At 31.8% G+C, this 18,434-nt stretch overlaps 2 protein-coding genes across 2 annotated transcripts; both read left to right on the forward strand.

The window, feature by feature from the left end:
- The first annotated feature begins 4,306 nt into the window (after positions 1 to 4,306).
- On the forward strand, positions 4,307 to 5,603 carry LOC147288235 (uncharacterized). The gene is made up of 3 exons (XM_086239689.1): positions 4,307 to 4,446; positions 4,586 to 4,715; positions 4,945 to 5,603. Exons 1-3 carry the CDS (start codon positions 4,314 to 4,316, stop codon positions 5,531 to 5,533), a joined length of 852 nt encoding a protein of 283 aa, XP_086095815.1. The 5' UTR covers positions 4,307 to 4,313; the 3' UTR covers positions 5,534 to 5,603.
- Positions 5,604 to 16,300: 10,697 nt separating this feature from the next.
- Positions 16,301 to 17,342, forward strand: LOC147288236 (transcription factor MYB15-like). The gene is made up of 3 exons (XM_086240994.1): positions 16,301 to 16,439; positions 16,548 to 16,677; positions 16,805 to 17,342. Exons 1-3 carry the CDS (start codon positions 16,301 to 16,303, stop codon positions 17,340 to 17,342), a joined length of 807 nt encoding a protein of 268 aa, XP_086097120.1.
- The last annotated feature ends 1,092 nt before the right edge of the window (positions 17,343 to 18,434 follow it).

The raw sequence follows: 18,434 nt of genomic DNA on the forward strand, positions 1-18,434 counted from the left end.
GGCAGACACTCTTAGCATTGGACCAATCCACAGTATAAGCATTTCTTGGCCCAGCCCAACTGACTAGAACATTATGCCAGGACTTTGTTTGGATTTTATGGAGACCAAGCCCAAAGACAAAACGTTTACAACAAAAGCTCTTGTTTTGGTCAAATACAACAACAGCTCTTAGCCACCCTCCCTTACTCTTAGACCCACAAAAGAAAAATACTTCGGTTTTTAAATAATTAAAAATAGACTTAATAATTAACTCAAAACTAGGTCCAGCAGCGTTGACTTGGGTTCATAAGAATTAGAACATTTGGAATCAACTTCCTCTCAAACGCGTGAAACATTAGTGTTATTATTATTATTTTCTTGATAAACTACATGTGTTATTAGTTAAATGAGTGAGTTCAACACATTAGTTTATTACTGAAGTCACTTTTAAAACCGATTATTGGAGTCAATTTGATCGTCTGCAGAATTACTTTGGAAATTAAAATATATCTTGAATGCTATATATGTGACTTTAAGTCTGTTAGACAAGTCCGTACAAAGAATTTTTCTTAGCCATCCAACAAAATAATGGCTTAGTAGATTTAAATGGAACACACAAGTAAAAATGATTGTATATGCTGGTTATATATATATATATATATAATATTTTCTCAGATATATTTATGATATACATGTGGGTCCCTACAATTTTCTGAGAGTAAATTTCTTAAGAACAAAAAGAGAGGTCTCAAACTCTAAGCTCTATTTCATCAGAAAAATTAATTTGATCGATCTCTAATTTATTAATTACTTGCCACGTGGTTTTAAACTTTATTATATATGACACCATAAATATATAATAATTTTATTTCCTTGGCTCCAAAGAAGTTGTCAGGTTGATGTAGATACATATATAAATATGTGAACAGAAGAAAGTCTTAAATTGTTTAGGTGTAATGGGCAATGACGCTGTACGTTGAGTCAAGTGGGAAGGGAACCGAGTGAGAACGTGACAACTGAAATGTATTATAAGAACAAAATCAATAATTTTAAGCACATGAGCATGCACCTTGACTTTGACTTCAAAGTCAACACCCTTAATTTCTTTTGTTTTTTGCTCTATGTTTTTTTTGTTGGGGTCAAGGTCAACACCCTTTCTTCCTCAGTTCATCCAAACATGCATTTGTGATATGTGCCACAAATCGAATCTGCAGAGAAATTGATAGAAAGTAAACGAGACAACATTATCAATATGCTTGCACATGGAATTCAAGTCTGATGACTGCTACTGTGGGCCAGCCCTTTGTGTGCTACACAGAAACTTAACCAGACCACCATGCATGGAATTCAAGCTTTAGCTACTCATATCATCATTCGTTTATCCAAATGTATGTATATAGACGACAATGCATATATGCATCATGACTTCCTTGAATTCCCTTTCTATATATAAAGCAAGCTAGAAACAGAAAACGCATTGCCTTTTTTTTTTTTTTTTTTTTTTGCTTTCTAGCTTTTTCCAAGCAATTAATCAAATTCAAGGAAGATTACCGTCTAATCTTAATTAAGGTGGGACGCACACAGCAGAGTACACTACTAGTGGGATTAATATCAAATTAATATGTATTTGAGGATAAAAGGATGAACCAAATTGATCAAGTCGTATTATAGTTGGTTTTTTTTTTTTGGTTGATAATATTTGGAATTTTTATTGGTGTCTCTCTACTATTACTATTAAATTAATAAGAAAAGAAAACATTAATTCTAGAAAAATGTTTTAGAAGTCAACTATTTTTTTAAATCTCTTTTGTAAGCATTAAGATATCTGAAAAATTGAATTTAAATATCAATCTAAATTCTTATATAGTTTTAGTCTGAATGACCCTTCAAAATTGAATCTATTTCTAATTATCTGTTTTAGAAAACTTGGTGGGTATATTACTCTTCTTTTTCAGTTTTCAGGTATCCACTTTCTTTTTTTTTTTTGGTGCAGAGGAAGCCCAAAAAGAAAACAAACTAAACAAGAACAACCCTAGCTCTACCAAACTCCGCAGCATCTACAGTAACACTGAAACAACAGCAGTAGGAGGATCTACAAACTTGTGCACACCTAAATCCTTAGCAAAGCTAAGAGCAGCAAAACAATCAGCTGCATAGTTTTGCTCCCTATAAATGTGAGTAACAGAACACCTATCACAGGAACTCACAAGCAATCTGCAGCTATTAATGAGACTGTAGGTATCCACTTTCTAAAGTTCATTGACTGCAGTTGCCTTTCCAAATCGACCTTTAAGCATACTGAGACTTTATGTGACTCTTTCCGAATAGGTTTCAAACGAGGGAGGGGAAACATTCTCATCATAGGGGTCTTTAATAATTATTAGCAGGTAGAGTTCTAAAAATTATATGAAAGAAATTATAAGAGGGTCCTCATTTTATTTATTTAATTTCCTATTTTTGAAGACCTGACGAGTGAGGACCATACATATAGTTCGATCAAAGGGGTCCCATATGGCATATGTAGTCGTCGAACCCACAAAGCAGTTGTGTTGGTTTCCATCTCATTTCTATATATGTTGCTGTACTTTGTGGTCTTGAAAGAGAAATTAAGATTTTTCGTTGACCATAAACATAGATTGATTAATAAAGCCAAACGTGATTCAAACTTACGAAATTAAGAACAAGAACAAATCCAATTCACACGTGGTGTGAAACCTCCTACTTATTTGCTTATGCTGCAAAGCAACTAGCTAGTAATTAAACAATCACACATTCATTGTTTCGGTCATATATGCACCTCAATTACGTCACTCTTACATTTATGTCACATATATATATATATATATTACATGTTGCAATTATTTAGTGATCAATTAAACATTGTATAACATTATGAGCACGACTATTAATATTCTTGTGAAACATAATTTAGTACTACATATAGGATTAAATATATATATTACTGTCTAATTGGTTTGAAAACTTGTTTTCATCGGTGTAGTTTCAAAAGAATAAAGTCTAAAGATCAAGTAATTATTTATAAGCAATATTACAAAGATTATATTTTCTGACTATTTATATAACAAGTGATATCCGAATTATCAACTGACATATAATGTGATTCAAAATATGCCCCTTCTAATATTACTTTCACAAAGTGCTTCACTTTCAAATATGAAAGGTGAAGCTGCGTGGGGCAGCCTCCTTGAGACATGTACGTCATTGATATCATGTTTGTGTCTTGGCTTATCTTATAAGTTTTGACAAAATTTGCAATTATCTGTGTCGCTTTACAAGCACCATCCTTGGCCACATATTTTGATGAGGTGGCCTAGCTCACAAAGGAAATGTTTAGGACCAGGGTTGGCTCTTTTGCTTAACATTGACCTAATAAACTTTAACATAGACCGTGAATTTTTGTTTTCTACTAAGAAAATAAGAAATCACAACACAAAATTTCGACCACGACCAAATTCAAAGCGATCAAAATTAAATACACAAAGAAGAGAGGTCATCTACAATGCAGTCTGAATCTGATCCCTAAACTCATTTTTTTAGTATAAAATAAATATAGTTCAGTCACAATGGATCATAATGTGATCTCCATAATTTTTTGAGATCCAGAAACTATCTCCAGTTTTGGATATAGACTATACCCAAAATCAAATTAATTGGTTGGCCCACTAAAAAATAAATGAGTTAAATATTAATATTCTCAAATTTGAGCCTCAACACTATTGTGTTGGTGATTCCCAAAATTTATATTTTTACATTTTTTGATACTCAAAATTAATTTGAATATTGGATATTTGAGGATCACTATTGTAGAAGGCCTCAGAGAAAGCTCATGGTCCCAATTCTTTGGTCTATATACATATCATCAGCAAAATTATTATTATTTAGTACTTCAGGCTCTTGAGTAGTAGTAGTAGCGCATATGGTGGTGCATCACATGGGGTGAGGTGTGGTGCGTAGGAAGGCAGTACCTGGTTTCGTTGAAGCTAGCTATATGTATATATGATACTCGTGTCTATTTGTTAATTTAGAACTAAATAGTCAGTCAGTCAGTCATACATAAATAAAAGATAATACAAATAAAAAATGATATTTATATATGGAGCTCCAATGAGCCTTCTTTTGGGGGGCCCTCATTTTGAAGCAAAGGCTATGTAACAGTACAGCAGTGGAATATGATATCAATTAAAATGTGTGGAACACGTTTTTGGAGATGATATAAATAAGTGAGATTCAACTTCCGGTTGTAGGAATTAATCCAACAAGTAGTAGCAAGCTACTACTCAAAACTAATCAAAATTAAGATCAGAGAGAGAGAGATGGTTAGAACTCCTTGCTGTGATGCAAATGGAAGGAAGAAAGGGACATGGACACCTGAGGAAGATAGGAAGCTCATAGCTTATGTTACTAGGTATGGCTGCTGGAATTGGCGCCAACTTCCCAAGTTTGCAGGTCAGTCCATATATCCACCCCAGATAGTCACATACAATTAATTAGAGATGATAATTGAATTGGGTTTCATGAGTTGCTAAGCATACATTAATTTTGGATTACTAATTAATTGGGTTTCATTTATGTTTGATGATTATAGGTCTATCAAGGTGTGGGAAGAGTTGCAGACTGCGGTGGTTGAATTATCTAAGGCCAAACATCAAGAGAGGAAACTACACCAAAGAAGAAGAGGAAACCATCATCAAATTACACAAAAATCTGGGCAATAGGTATGTATATATAAATGTCTTACAAGTGATTCATTTCCCAGTACTTCTCACTTCTCAGCATTCGTGGGTACAAGCATATATACATATATATATGCCATATGATATTGATTTCACATGGGCAAGATGACATGAAATTAATACTGACAATCTTCTTGTAATTAATTAATTAATTAATGTTGAGTAGTACAACCTAATATCTCATGGGTTTTCCAATTGATTCATTTTGCAGATGGTCTGCTATAGCGGCACATCTACCAGGAAGAACAGACAATGAGATCAAAAATCACTGGCATACAAACCTCAAGAAACTCATGCTTAAAAAACACAACTCCTCATCATCAGACGCCACACATGATGATCATGATGATCATCAAGGAACACCAACCAACTCATCATCAAACCATGTTTCTGATGATGATCATCCCCATGAAAAATGGCACAAGAGCACATCAAGAGTACTAGTGGGACTGAATGCTGAATCGAATTCCCAAAGCCAAATTAGTAGTGTTGATAGCAGCCCATCCTTGAGTGAAGTATCATCTTTAACCACAGATACTATTACTGCCGCTGCAATTACAAGCACAAATTTCGTTGATCATGCCGTGGACTACGACATTAATGTAATTAATAATACCAATTCCATGGAAGCTGCTGCTGCTGCTGCATATGCAGACTTCAGCGACAATTTCTGGACTGAGCCATTTCTGGCGGATAATTCCCACTACAATATCCCAAGTGCTTTTTTCACACCCACCTTGATGGAATCAGAATTTCTGTATCCACTATTTGATGGAGATTTCTTGTATCCAACAACATGATCCATCATCAGGGCTTTAATTAATGTTTTACAAAATATTTAAATATCAATGTTATATGCTTATTAATTGAGATATAGTTTCAAAATATATGCCTGCATATATATTTTACGTTCTTCTTATCTACTTATTTATTTTTTAAAAAACTTCAACTGCAAAATTCTAATTTTCCTAAAATCAAAATATGAAAATTCATATATATCGTACATAACATAAATGATAAACCCAACAATAGGATCATATCCCTTTGTTAAAGGGTATGAAGTATGAAGAGTAGTACTCGATCTTCTAAAAAAATATAACATGAAATTAGAATTTATGTCCTCCCGTATATTTATCTCTCTAGGAAAATAAAATTTTCCCCATCCCAGCCTCCACCCATGATTTTTTCCCCAAATCCACCCCGAATGCCCCGCGGAGATCGCTTTGGCGTAGAGATATGTCATCCCTACAACGTACATACAGCACAAACCTGAATGTGTTGTGTTCTTGCTTATTATAAGCCTAAACCCTAGACAATTAAGAATGGCACAAGCCCAATTAACAACCGTACGTATCTTGCCCAATATAGCACCAGACATGCTTGGGCCTATTTCAAATAGGTCATATATTGTGTTGGCATGACCCATTTTACTCATTTAGTCCCCTAAACTTCAAAACGAGACACTATTATATATAGGTGTTTTTGATTGGTACGTATTGTAACATCTGTTAAGTGTTAACTATATATGTTAGAATAAGTCCTATGAATAAAAGGAACAAACCTAATTCATGCTTGTAAAACCTAAGCTTAGCAGCCTTAGCTATGAAGTACTACCTATATATATATAATCTAGCTACGTTTCACGGTCCTTACCCCCAAATAAAAAATCCACATTCATATGGATTTCCTTGCAAGGGATCGACACAGGATATCTGTTAGCAATTAACCTCCATGATGCGATTGACGACATGATCAGCTTTATATTTATAATTACGTTTATAGGTTAATTATATGACTGAACCCTGATTAGTGTACGTGTTGGGCAATTGTTTCGGTCCAGAATTCATGTTGTCCTCTCAAGTCTTAGTTAATGGCTAAAATACCCAAGTCATGACGTACGCTCAGATAATCCAGTGTAGTACTCTAGTCTCTTTTAGTTGTTGAGAGGCTGAGGGCCTGAGAGGATTGGAATGGCGATCTCATTACGTCATTAATAATATTGTGTGCGTTGGTTTTCAACATCTTACATTAATTATGGGTGAAATATAATAAAATTAGTACTAAATAAAAAAAATAATTCTATTATTAGCATTGCTGCTGAGTACAAGCAGTAGAAGTAGCAGCAAAGATAACATATATATATATATATATATATATATGACGGGTTTAGTAATAACAAGGTTGGAATACTTCCACTGATCGAAAAATAGGAGGTTGGGACTGGGTTGATAATGGTTATTCCTGGACATTTTTCTTCGGTTTTGTTTCTATTTCTCCTTTTCTGCAATATATATTGATTGAAAAGAGAAAAAATATATACACATGAACTTAGCAGATCTGCAGTTTGCATTTCCTCCTTCCATTGCGGATAAGTTGCAGTGGTCAGTGGTGTACCATGTAAAGTCTACTGGAGATGGGGTTTCAGATCGGGTTGGGCTGATGGGTATTTTTTTTTTTTTTTTTTTCAATAAAAAGACAGGTGTACGTGTTTTATTCGGTCTGGGGTGACCAAGAAATGTACCCGGGTGTGTGACCCAAGTATTGTCCTCAGACGACAATTCTATGATGTGGATAAATCAGCTAGCAAAGACGACGTTTTAGATATTTCTATATCTTGTCATCTAGATTATTTAGATATTTCCTAAGTCTCCCAAGTCCCAACTAAAATAGTGCCTAATTTTAACCCCATCTCCACCCATCTAAAAACTTACAATTTCTTTTTTAACCCCTGCAACATAATGCCAAATTGACGCAGTAAAAACTGAATAATAAGCTTTTTGGCTTCATCTGGGTTTCGAACCCAATAAAAGTAGACATCAACAGATCACCCTACCACCTGGACCAAGAACATTGATGTGCAAAGATTGGTATTTAATATATTTATACACATTTTAAAAGATATGAAATCTTTCTGATTTCTATTTTAATTTTAAAAATTGTGTAATTTTTTTTATTGCTTTTTTTATTGCAAATTTAATGTAACTATTTTTTTATTGCAAATTAGTGGAGTTTTGTATTATTGAAAATTAGTGTAACTATTTTTCACTCGTGCTTGACTTGGGTTTGAGTCACCTTAATTGTGTACAAATTATTATAATTTTTTTCACATATAAAGGCATGTTATATAGTAGTGTGATCGATTTAGTTTCAGTGTCAATGTAATCGATTCAGTTTTATTGTGATCAATGAATCAATACAATTTTCGTATTTTTTGTTTAGAATATAATATATTCTAATATGTGTGAAATTGAATAAAAAAGTGAAAATGTTGAAATTTTAAAAATTGTAATCATTTTGTAACGAGCTTGTATGTTGTATGTTTGGCCTTTTCTTTTTCTTTTTTTCAATTTTTTTTAAGGTTTTATTGGGTTTGTGGGATTTAATTGCATGTTATTGTTTAGTAATTGTGTACAGTCTTTATCGTAAATATCTGATAATATATAGACTTTTTTTTATTGTAATTATTTAATATTTGTTCAACTCTATAAAAATTGTACACAATTACTAAACAATAACATGCAATTAGATTTTATTGTAATACCACTTGTCTTGAGTTCGATCCTCCATGCTGCTTTATTTTTATTTAGTTTTTATTGCAATGTAGCATGTGGGCCAGGAGGGGACAGAGCGTCAAGGCACGCATGGGCAGGGGAGCAGCCTCATATGTCAGCTGGGCAACATTGGAATTTAAAGAATACCAAAAGTCAAATTTGTTATTTTCATTTTGATTAGTGGGCGGCCAGCCGACCACTAAGATTTAAAAAGCAACTAAAGGTGTATCAGTTAATTAACTTAATTCTAAAAACACTGGCGGTTTTGAAATAACTCTACTACTATATTAATTATTTACTACAAATATAATCCTATCACGTGTCCTTTCATCTAGGGACATTTATTACAATACATTTTGACTGAGAATGGTACAGTTTAATTTCCATGCAGCCACCGTAAATGATTCATATGCATGTCAATGACAAGATTAATTACTGAATATGTTAATATGCATGTGATTCACACTCACACATCCTAATTAGAAATTAATTAATTAAGCTTCTAGATTAATTCCATGGTTTCCTCGAAACTCTCTTCTAGACTGATGCATAAATACTAAGTAGAGCGAGTTTTATCCAAGTGTGAGACGTGCTTATTACATATAATTAATTATATATGTTCTTGTAGGTTTTAGGTTAGTTTAATAACTCTGTAGCTTATTCTAACTGAGGAATTAAAATTGAATTATTTAAATAGTTCATAAAAATTTGAAGTACTATGTATGGACATGCATAATCGCATGCTAAGGTATGTAGTGAATAAGAACTATTTCCCATTAATTCATTGAACTCTTGAAAAATCGATCCAGATCAATTAAAATTGTATAATAATTAAGTAATTAATTCTTGTGCTTATCGCTTGACAACAATGAGGAAGTTCAAAACCCCAAGTTCAAATTTGAATATTAACTCTGCAGATAGAAGGGAAATATAGGAGGAAGATCGAAGCTGTAGACTATAAATCTCCCTATTATGTTACCAAATTATCTCCCTATTATTATCGCTTCTATTCTCTTTTATGTTTTCTTTGAAATTATATATAAGGCAGAAAATTTAGGTGAATACTAAAATGATAACGTTTTCCGTTTTAAAAGGCAAGATTGAATGTCCTAAACGAAAATATATATATATATATAGACACAAAGACATAGCTCTCGCGCTACTACACATTATCTTTAGAGTGCGTTAACATGCAGGTACTGATACCACAAATTATTAACCAAAACCACCTAAAGCCCCTTTCTTTCTTTGCGGGCCAACTACCACAATGCTAATATTCTTTTGCGGACACCACGCCCAAGTTTCATTAATGGTAGCCTAGGATAATTAATTCTAGTTTCAATTTGTGGTATACTCTGCAGTTTCAATTCAAAGTGTTGCAGTTTCATTAATAACATGAAAGGTCAATTTGTAATAGTTTCAATTTGTGATATAATCTGCAGTTTCAGTTGAAAAATGTTGCAGTTTCAATTCAAAAATGTTGCAGTTTCATTAATGGTAGCCTAGGATAATTAATTCTAGTTTCAATTTGTGGTATACTCTGCAGTTTCAATTCAAAATGTTGCAGTTTCATTAATAACATGAAAGGTCAATTTGTAGAATAATATGTTATAGTTTCAATTTGTGATATAATCTGCAGTTTCAGTTGAAAAATGTTGCAGTTTCAATTAAACATGTTGCAGTTTCAATTCAAAATGTTGCAGTTTCAATTAACTTTCTCTTTACTATTCCTATGCAGATGACAAAATCAAATGAGAGTCCAACAAAACGAAAGTTCAAAATTGGAGCAAGAAAAAAAGTACCTATAGAAAGGAAGGGAACAAGGTCATCACCAAGACTACAGAAACTCAAGAAAAATGACCAAAGTCAGGAGGGACAAACTCAGGCCGAACAACCTCCAAGTCAAACAAAGAAATATGCAAAGAAGAGGCCAGGAAAGAAACAAGAGAGCAAACAAGAAACAGAAATAAAAAAGGAGCCCACTCAGCTGCAGTCAACTAAAGCCCATGCAGTCAAACTAACCTAATTGTTAATAAAACTAACCTAATTATTATATATTAATAATAGTGGTACTAAAAGTTAAAAACCATAGGAAATATGTAGTTATCAGTAATTATTTCTTATCTTTAATTACCTATATATATATGTATAATGTATAAAAACGTTCAAAAAATTAAATTGGACTAGCTAGTCATTCAATTGAGAAAGAAAAATGAATCACAAAGACTTGTATACGCACCAAAAAGAAGATAAGGGTCCAATGACCGAGGCAAAAGAAAAAGAGATCAAAGATTATACTAGGGTTAGACTCACAATCAAATCTTCTATGACGATTTAATAAACATATTTATAAAATCAGACCAGTTATTCAATTGAGAAAGAAAAAGAGATCACATGAACACTACAAGAAATGTGAGCAAAGCCCGCCATTCTTGGTTACATAGAATAGAATGACAATTGGGCAATAGGGACTGAAGTGCCTTGATTTTAACAAAAATTGGTGACAATTGGGCAATATGGACTAAAGTTTCCAATTGCCACCCCATTTTGTGTCATCAATGAGGGGTGTGCTTTACTCACATTTCTTGTAGTGGAAAGACTTACGTAACAAAATGAAAACAAAAATCGATGACCGACCAAAAGACAAAAAGGGATCAATGATCAAATACTAGGGTTAAACTCATAGTCAGATCTTGCATAATGAGTTAAAAAATTATATTTAAATATTTTAGATATTAAATTACATTATACAAATTTAATAATATAAAGTTTGAATATATATTAGTCTAAAAAATCGGCTGTGATTCAACTGCGAATGAAAAATGAATCACAGAAACTTATGTATGTACCAACAAATATGAAACGAATCAAAGGATAAAGTATCAAAGGTTTTACCTACCATAAATTATCGGTACTGAGGTTTTAGCTGAAACTCTACCATAAATGTTTATTAAGTTACATTATTTTATGATGGCCGGGTTTGTAGGCCATCATATAAATTAGTTTCTCTTGTTGGCCCCGATTCTCACCGACAAAGAAAGGAAAAAAAAAATCTAAATAAACATATTTTTGCTATGAATTTCATATTGTTTTTAGTTTAGCACTGTCTCCAAATTAATCTTAAGAGATATAAGTTTTCCTAATTTCAAAATATTGGAGAGGAACTTCAACGTACTCCACATTTTATCCATACATCCAACAGTTTAATTGTTACTCTCTCTTAAATATAAAAATTTAAAATATCTAGTTCTTTTAAGGCCCTATTTAGTTTACGAAATTGAATTCTTGAAAACAATCAATTCCTATGTATTTTATAAGGATAAGAGAATGTATGATTTCTATTAATATGTTTGGTAATTCTTGGAAAGTAACTAGTAAATCTCTTTTTATTTCGATGCTTATATTTGGTTTATACAGTAATAAGAAACAAAAAAATTTTAGTTTTTCAATTATATCTTTACTTATTATATATATTTATAGATAAGAGTATGTAACATAATTCATATTTTCAATTGTGAACAAATTGGTCTTAAAAAATTGTAATTGATGCTCCCATACGAAGGAAAAATGAAACCCAAGTTGGGTACAAGGTTCACTTTCCCCTTTTTGCGGCATCATTTTCTCATGAAGCAGGAATTGTTTTCCCAATGTTGCACTTACCAAAGACCATGGCAAAATAAATTGAATTCTTGAAAAAAATCAATTCCTATATTGTATTTTATATATAAGGAGAAGAGAATGTATGATTTCTATTAATATTTTTGGTAATGCTAGGAAAGTAACTAGGAAATCTCTTTTTATTTCGATGCTCATATCTGGTTTATATAGTAATAAGAAACAAAAAAATTTTAGTTTTTCAATTATATCTTTACTTATTATATATATTTATATATAGATAAGAGTACATAACATAATTGATATATTCAATTGTGAACAAAGGCAATTGATTTGGGCTTTAAAAAAATTGTAATTAATGCTTTCCTATGGGAAGGAAAAATGAAACCCAAGTTGGGTAAAAGGTTCACTTTCCCCTTTTAATTTGCAGCATCATTTTCTCATGAAGCATGAATTGTTTTCTCAATGTTGCACTTACCAAAGACCGAGGCAAAAGAAATTGAATTCTTGAAAAAAAATCAATTCCTATGTATTTTATAAGGAGAAAAAAAATGTATGATTTCTATTAATATGTTTGGTAATGCTGGGAAAGTAACTAGGAAATCTCTTTTTATTATGATGCTCCTATTTGGTTTATACAGTAATAAGAAACAAAAAAGAAATTCGTTTTTCAATTATATCTTTACTTATTATATATATTTATAGATAAGAGTATGTGACATAATTGATATTTTTAATTGTGAACAAAGGCAATTTGGTCTTAAAAAATTGTAACTAATGCTTTCCCATGGGAAAGAAAAATGAAACATTTTTTCATGAAGTAGGAATTGTTTTCCCAATGTTGCACTTACCAAATATGACAATGAAATTATTTTCTCAATTTCAAACCTCTAATTGGCAAACCAAACAAGATCTTATTGTGATTGTATTTTGTGGGTAATTATTAAATACCTTAGTTTTGCGCAGCTGAAATGGACCAATTAGCCGATCATTTTAATTTGGATTTCAAAGTTATGATAATATTACATAAGGTTACATAGTATCGACAAACCAACTAATTTGTGATATTTTTTCCGCAATGTCGGATAGGTCTCAAATTCGAGTCTTCACTCCCTAATTAATATATAAAAAATACATACCATCGAGGAAATTTCCATTGATCAGAGGTACAAGTGCTTTTAATCCTACAAAAATTAATTGAATTTCAAGTTAGCGTCCGTATTGTAAACTGTTGTTTTTTCTCCTTCCATGCACGTTTTCTTTTGGTGGAAAGAAACGTAATTGTTAATTAATTATAAAAATCATTTTGATTTATTTAAACAGACGATTTAGTGGCCAAAAAAAAATGCAACCAGACAATTTTGAGATCTTAATTTCTATTTCTTGGTCCAACCATTGATGACATCGCCACTTCTACGTCATTGAGCTCGTAATATATAACATGTTGTCCTTCATGAAAGCATCATGTCATAGATGTCAGTGTCATCAAATTAATATTTAATGGACAATTATTTAAGCTTTTGTAATTATTCATGAATTATTAAGGATGTTTCTATCCATCCAGACATTGCATGCATGATAAAAGTTTATTTACTGCTCCTCCCATGTGCCTGCCATCGATGATATCACCTTGTAAAATATGTTATCTATATATCTGTCCTCCTCTTCTTGAATCTTGAATATATAGTTAGCTACCCAGCTATTGATCATGCTTTAGGTGAAAATCAAGATTCAAATTTGACAAACAAAAATTCAGAACTAAATGTAAATCACCGGTTGCATATATATAACCTAATTAATGTGAATCACCTAACACATTAAAAATATTTCTAACTAAACGTCTGGTTAGAAAATAGAGAGTTCTTGTCAAAACATACATGCATCTTGATTCTTAAATAATCTATGAATCAAATTCCAGCTGTTTTATGTTTAAAAGAATTAACATTAATCTTTTTCACACGAGAGCTTTGGATATAAGCCTATTTTGGCAATGAAATATTGGATTTAACCCACTGATTTTTGTCTTTGGATTTTAACCCATTTTGTATTTTTGTATGTCCATTTTGGCCCTGGCTATAAATAATGGAAATAAATTAGGAATCCCTAATTTTAGGCATTTATTACTCATAATTTTGAATTTCAATGTTTTTATTTCCAAAAGTCTGATGACACCTGCATCCAATTAAAAAAAATGAAGGTCAACATATAAAAACCTAATTATTATTAACATGTTAAACACCCAATATTTATATAACTTACCTAGTATATAGAGGAAACAAGATTTATCATAGTTCAGAAACCTAATTTTCATTAATATGTTAAACATCTAATACTTCTATCATAGTTAAGAAAAAAGATGTTATCTCTCACTTAGGTAAAGAAAAATATAAAACACAAATAAAAATAAGAAAATACCTAACTTAGAGGTTGAGGTTGAAAAGAAGGAACCTCTGATTGAGGTTGAAAAGAAAGAAGACATGAAGAAGAATAATAATAATTAATATACATCAATTTAAGGTAAAAGGTATATAATATAGAAGTAGAACAAACCTATTTGTGAGGTATAAACATAAATCAAAATATGTACCAATATCTATAGCTTTGGTTAAAAAAAAATTGAAAAAAGATATCTTTATGTTAGGTTTTAAAAAAATATAAGAAAAAATTATAATAATAAGTAGATATCTCTAATTTAGGCCGAAAAAGAATCGAAGGAAAAGAAGATACCTCTAAATTTAAGTTGGAAAAAAATAGAAAAAGAAGAAGAAACCATTAACTCAAGTCGAAAGGAAGACGAAGAAGATACCTACCCAAATCGAAGATCCAAATCTACTTGCAAAACCGATTCACAAACTACCCAAATCCTTTAGACATGCTTGTAATAAGAACCTATACCTATGCCGTTTTAATTTCTAGCTTGGACTCTGATTAATTTGGACTAAAAAAAAAAAATCCTAAATGTTATATTTAATTTTGAATTTTGGTATTTATTAGTATACCAATCTTCTGGAGGCTTACTAATGGGTTCTCATAGTCTCACGTTTGTCATTTGTCAAAGCATTAAATTGGTCATTTGCTTAATATCAAGAATTAATTGACACAAGATTAGATATGGTCTTTTGTCAACTAAAGGGCAAAATAGGCATTCAAAATAAATAAAAAAATACAGAAAAAATAGAACTCAACGTGTCAAGGTAAAATAGGGCCTAATTGGATAACTAAAAAACGGTGGGTTTAATCCAAAGTCAATGATCATAAAAGAAATTGCACAAATTGAAAATCATTTAGTATTTATTTAAATAGTAATCATTTCAAATATTTATCAAAATTACTATGTTCGTCTATTTATTTTATCATAATTAGATTTATGTATAGAGACTTTAAAAAATTTACAAATCCCATTATCAAATTACAATGTAAAATAAATTCTATAAGCTATATCCCATTATAGCTAAAATGAAATATACCTAAAGTGAAGTGGCATATGTATATATATCGTTTTTGTTTTTCTTCCGGATTCTTCACTTCTTTTTAGGCATCTAGGCTTATAGGTTGGTAAAATGCCAAATCCAGCTTAAGTGATTGGAATCAAAGCTAGCTTTCTCTCCTGTGTTTACGCTTTTAATCAATTTAATGTGCCGTCATTGTTTAATTTATGCATGTGTATAAAGATCCATCTTTGAAGGGCCTTTTTCTCTTTTAATGTTTAATTTCTTGTCTCTTTTAGAATTTTTGGATATATATATATGGAGGAGTGCTCTAAAGCTAACCAGTTAGCAAGATAATACGAAGCTAACCATACTTTTGAGCCCACCACATCACTAATTTCATAATCCAAACTATCAATTATTTAGGCCCTACTTCAAAAATCATAATTGTAAAAAATTAACTAAATCGAAAATCATGTAGTCATCTAATTGAGATCAAATAAATAGACGATCAGTATTTTCGATAAAAGCATAGAAATAGTTGTTATTATAATTAAATGGCTAAATGACTTCTGATTTTGGAGATTTTTTACAAGAATGATCTTTGAAATAGGGTCTAAAAAATAAATGGTTCGGATTTTGAGATTACATTATGCAGTGGACTCAACAGAGTGGTTAGTTTTGTATTAACTTACTAACTAGTTAATTTTAGAGCATTTTTGATATATATATATATAGTAAAAAGTAAAAAGTAAAAAGTAATGCAATTCAATAATTAACTGGAGAAGTTGGGTACTATGAGCATCCTCTATAATATTAATTAATAATTTATTTAAGGACCCCATGAGCTAGCTAGCGATGAAACCTCTTGAATAAGCAGAGTATGAATTTGAGCTAGCTAGCTACCTAGAAAACTTGACTTGAGACTTGAGAGAGAGATCGAGAGATCAGAGGAGTGTGTTGGCCGGCGGAGATGGTGAGAGCCCCCTTCTATGACAAAAGAAGTGGCCTAAAGAAAGGGGCATGGAGTGTTGAAGAAGACAATAAGTTAAGAGCCTATATTCAAAGGCATGGCCATCCCACTAACTGGCGTGAACTTCCCAAATATGCTGGCACGTACCTCTACCACTAGTTCTAGTTCGTAATCTTCATATGGTTTTGGTTGTTTAATTTGCATATATATATATATGATGGATCACATAATTAATCCACTTTCACAGGTATATCAAGGTGTGGAAAAAGTTGCAGACTAAGATGGGTGAACTACCTTCATCCAGGAGTAAAACGGGGAAACTACACTCAAGAAGAAGACGATTTGATCAGCCAATTACATCAACAACATGGGAATAAGTATGCATGGGACATTTTAATTTTATATAATTCATTTCTTCTTGATCACTTAATTAATAATTCCTGATCGAGTTTCAAGCTAGCTAGGCAACTCCTTTATATTATGTGTATATGTATGTATATGCAGATGGTCAATGATTGCTGCAAGATTACCAGGAAGAACAGACAATGATATAAAAAATCATTGGTACACCATAACTAAGAAGCGCATGACAAAGAAGCAAAATCCAACGTCATCTGCAAATACCCAATTACACCATAATATTGATGATGCTTCTAATCCAGTACTTGATCACCAAATTTTGGAGAGCTCTCCGTTGTCCGCAGAAACACTTTCCAGTACTGTATACTCCTCGTTGAGCTATAATGAAGCACCTACTATATCCGCCATGAAATATTGCATTAATAATAATGCTGATCAGGAAGGTCATAGTCTACAGTCTTCACCAGAAACCCCAGAAATCTTAGATCAATATTTTGGATGCAGTGGAGATTTTTGGACCGAACCATTTGTACAGGACTTGAGCTGGGGCAGGGATGTACCGGAGGAATTTATTATGTCACCTGGATCATATGCATCGTTCGTCTATAATATTGATCATGGTATGGACTTGTTCTACCAGGTCATGCCAACATGCCAAGAGAATAATTACTTACTTAATTAATCATCGTACAATATTACCTCATAAAGAATATTGTAGGGTGCAATTAATGCCTTTCAAACAGAAGAGGGATGATGGCTATGAGCTTAAGGAACTAAAGCAGTCGGAAATTACAGGATTGATCCAGATTATTTGTCATCCATTTGTTTCTACTTGATTTTTAATTTCAGTCATGTATTTATTATCTAAGGTACATATATGAGAAGTAAAAGATGAAATAAATGCGTAGCACTTTTTTGTGTATGTATTTGGATTTATATTTTACCAAAAATAAGAACCTTTCGATTTATATAACATAGTAAAGATTGAAACCAGCATACAAAGTTACAAACACAAGCAGAAGTAAATGTAAATCCAAACTTATTAGTCATCTACTTGTTTCTGTTTAATTTTTAATTTTAGTTATGTATTTATTATCTAAGGGTACATATATGAGAAGCAGAAGATGAAATATATGGGTAGCACTTTTTTGTGTAAGTAATTGGATTTATATTTTACCAAAAATAAGAACCTTTCGATTTATATAATAGTCCCTAATTTATAACACCCATTTACAGAGAAAACTTTGTTGCCGCACCCACCCTTAATCAAACACACCAACAGCACCCAATAATAAGCCTACTAATAATTTAGGCTTATTAATTACAATAATTTACATGTATGCCATTAGAACCCAACCATTACCGCATCCAAGCAAGTCCACAAGACAGCTGGAAGCCCAACCCCAAACATTCTGACGTGCGCTGACGCGCGCTGACGCATGCTGACGTCACTGTAACTGTATTTTGGTGAAACTGTTTTTTTTTTTTTTTTGGAATTGAAGTTTTTGCTAAAACTCAATATTTCACTAAAACTAAAATCAAACACTGAAACTGAATTTCAAAAATTCAGTTACACTGAAACTGAATTTCAAGAATTCAATTACACTGAAACTGAATTTCAGAAATTCAGTTACACTAAATTGAAGAATTCAGTTATGAATTCACTTACTGAAACTGAATTAACTGATAAAACAATTACACCTCGACTAAAATGCAATTACACCTTAATTAAAAAACAATTACACCTTTACTAAAACAATTACACTTCAGTAAA

The sequence above is a fragment of the Dryas octopetala genome, chromosome 4 (genome assembly GCF_963921425.1).
Source record: "Dryas octopetala chromosome 4, drDryOcto1.1, whole genome shotgun sequence".
NCBI lineage: Eukaryota > Viridiplantae > Streptophyta > Magnoliopsida > Rosales > Rosaceae > Dryas > Dryas octopetala.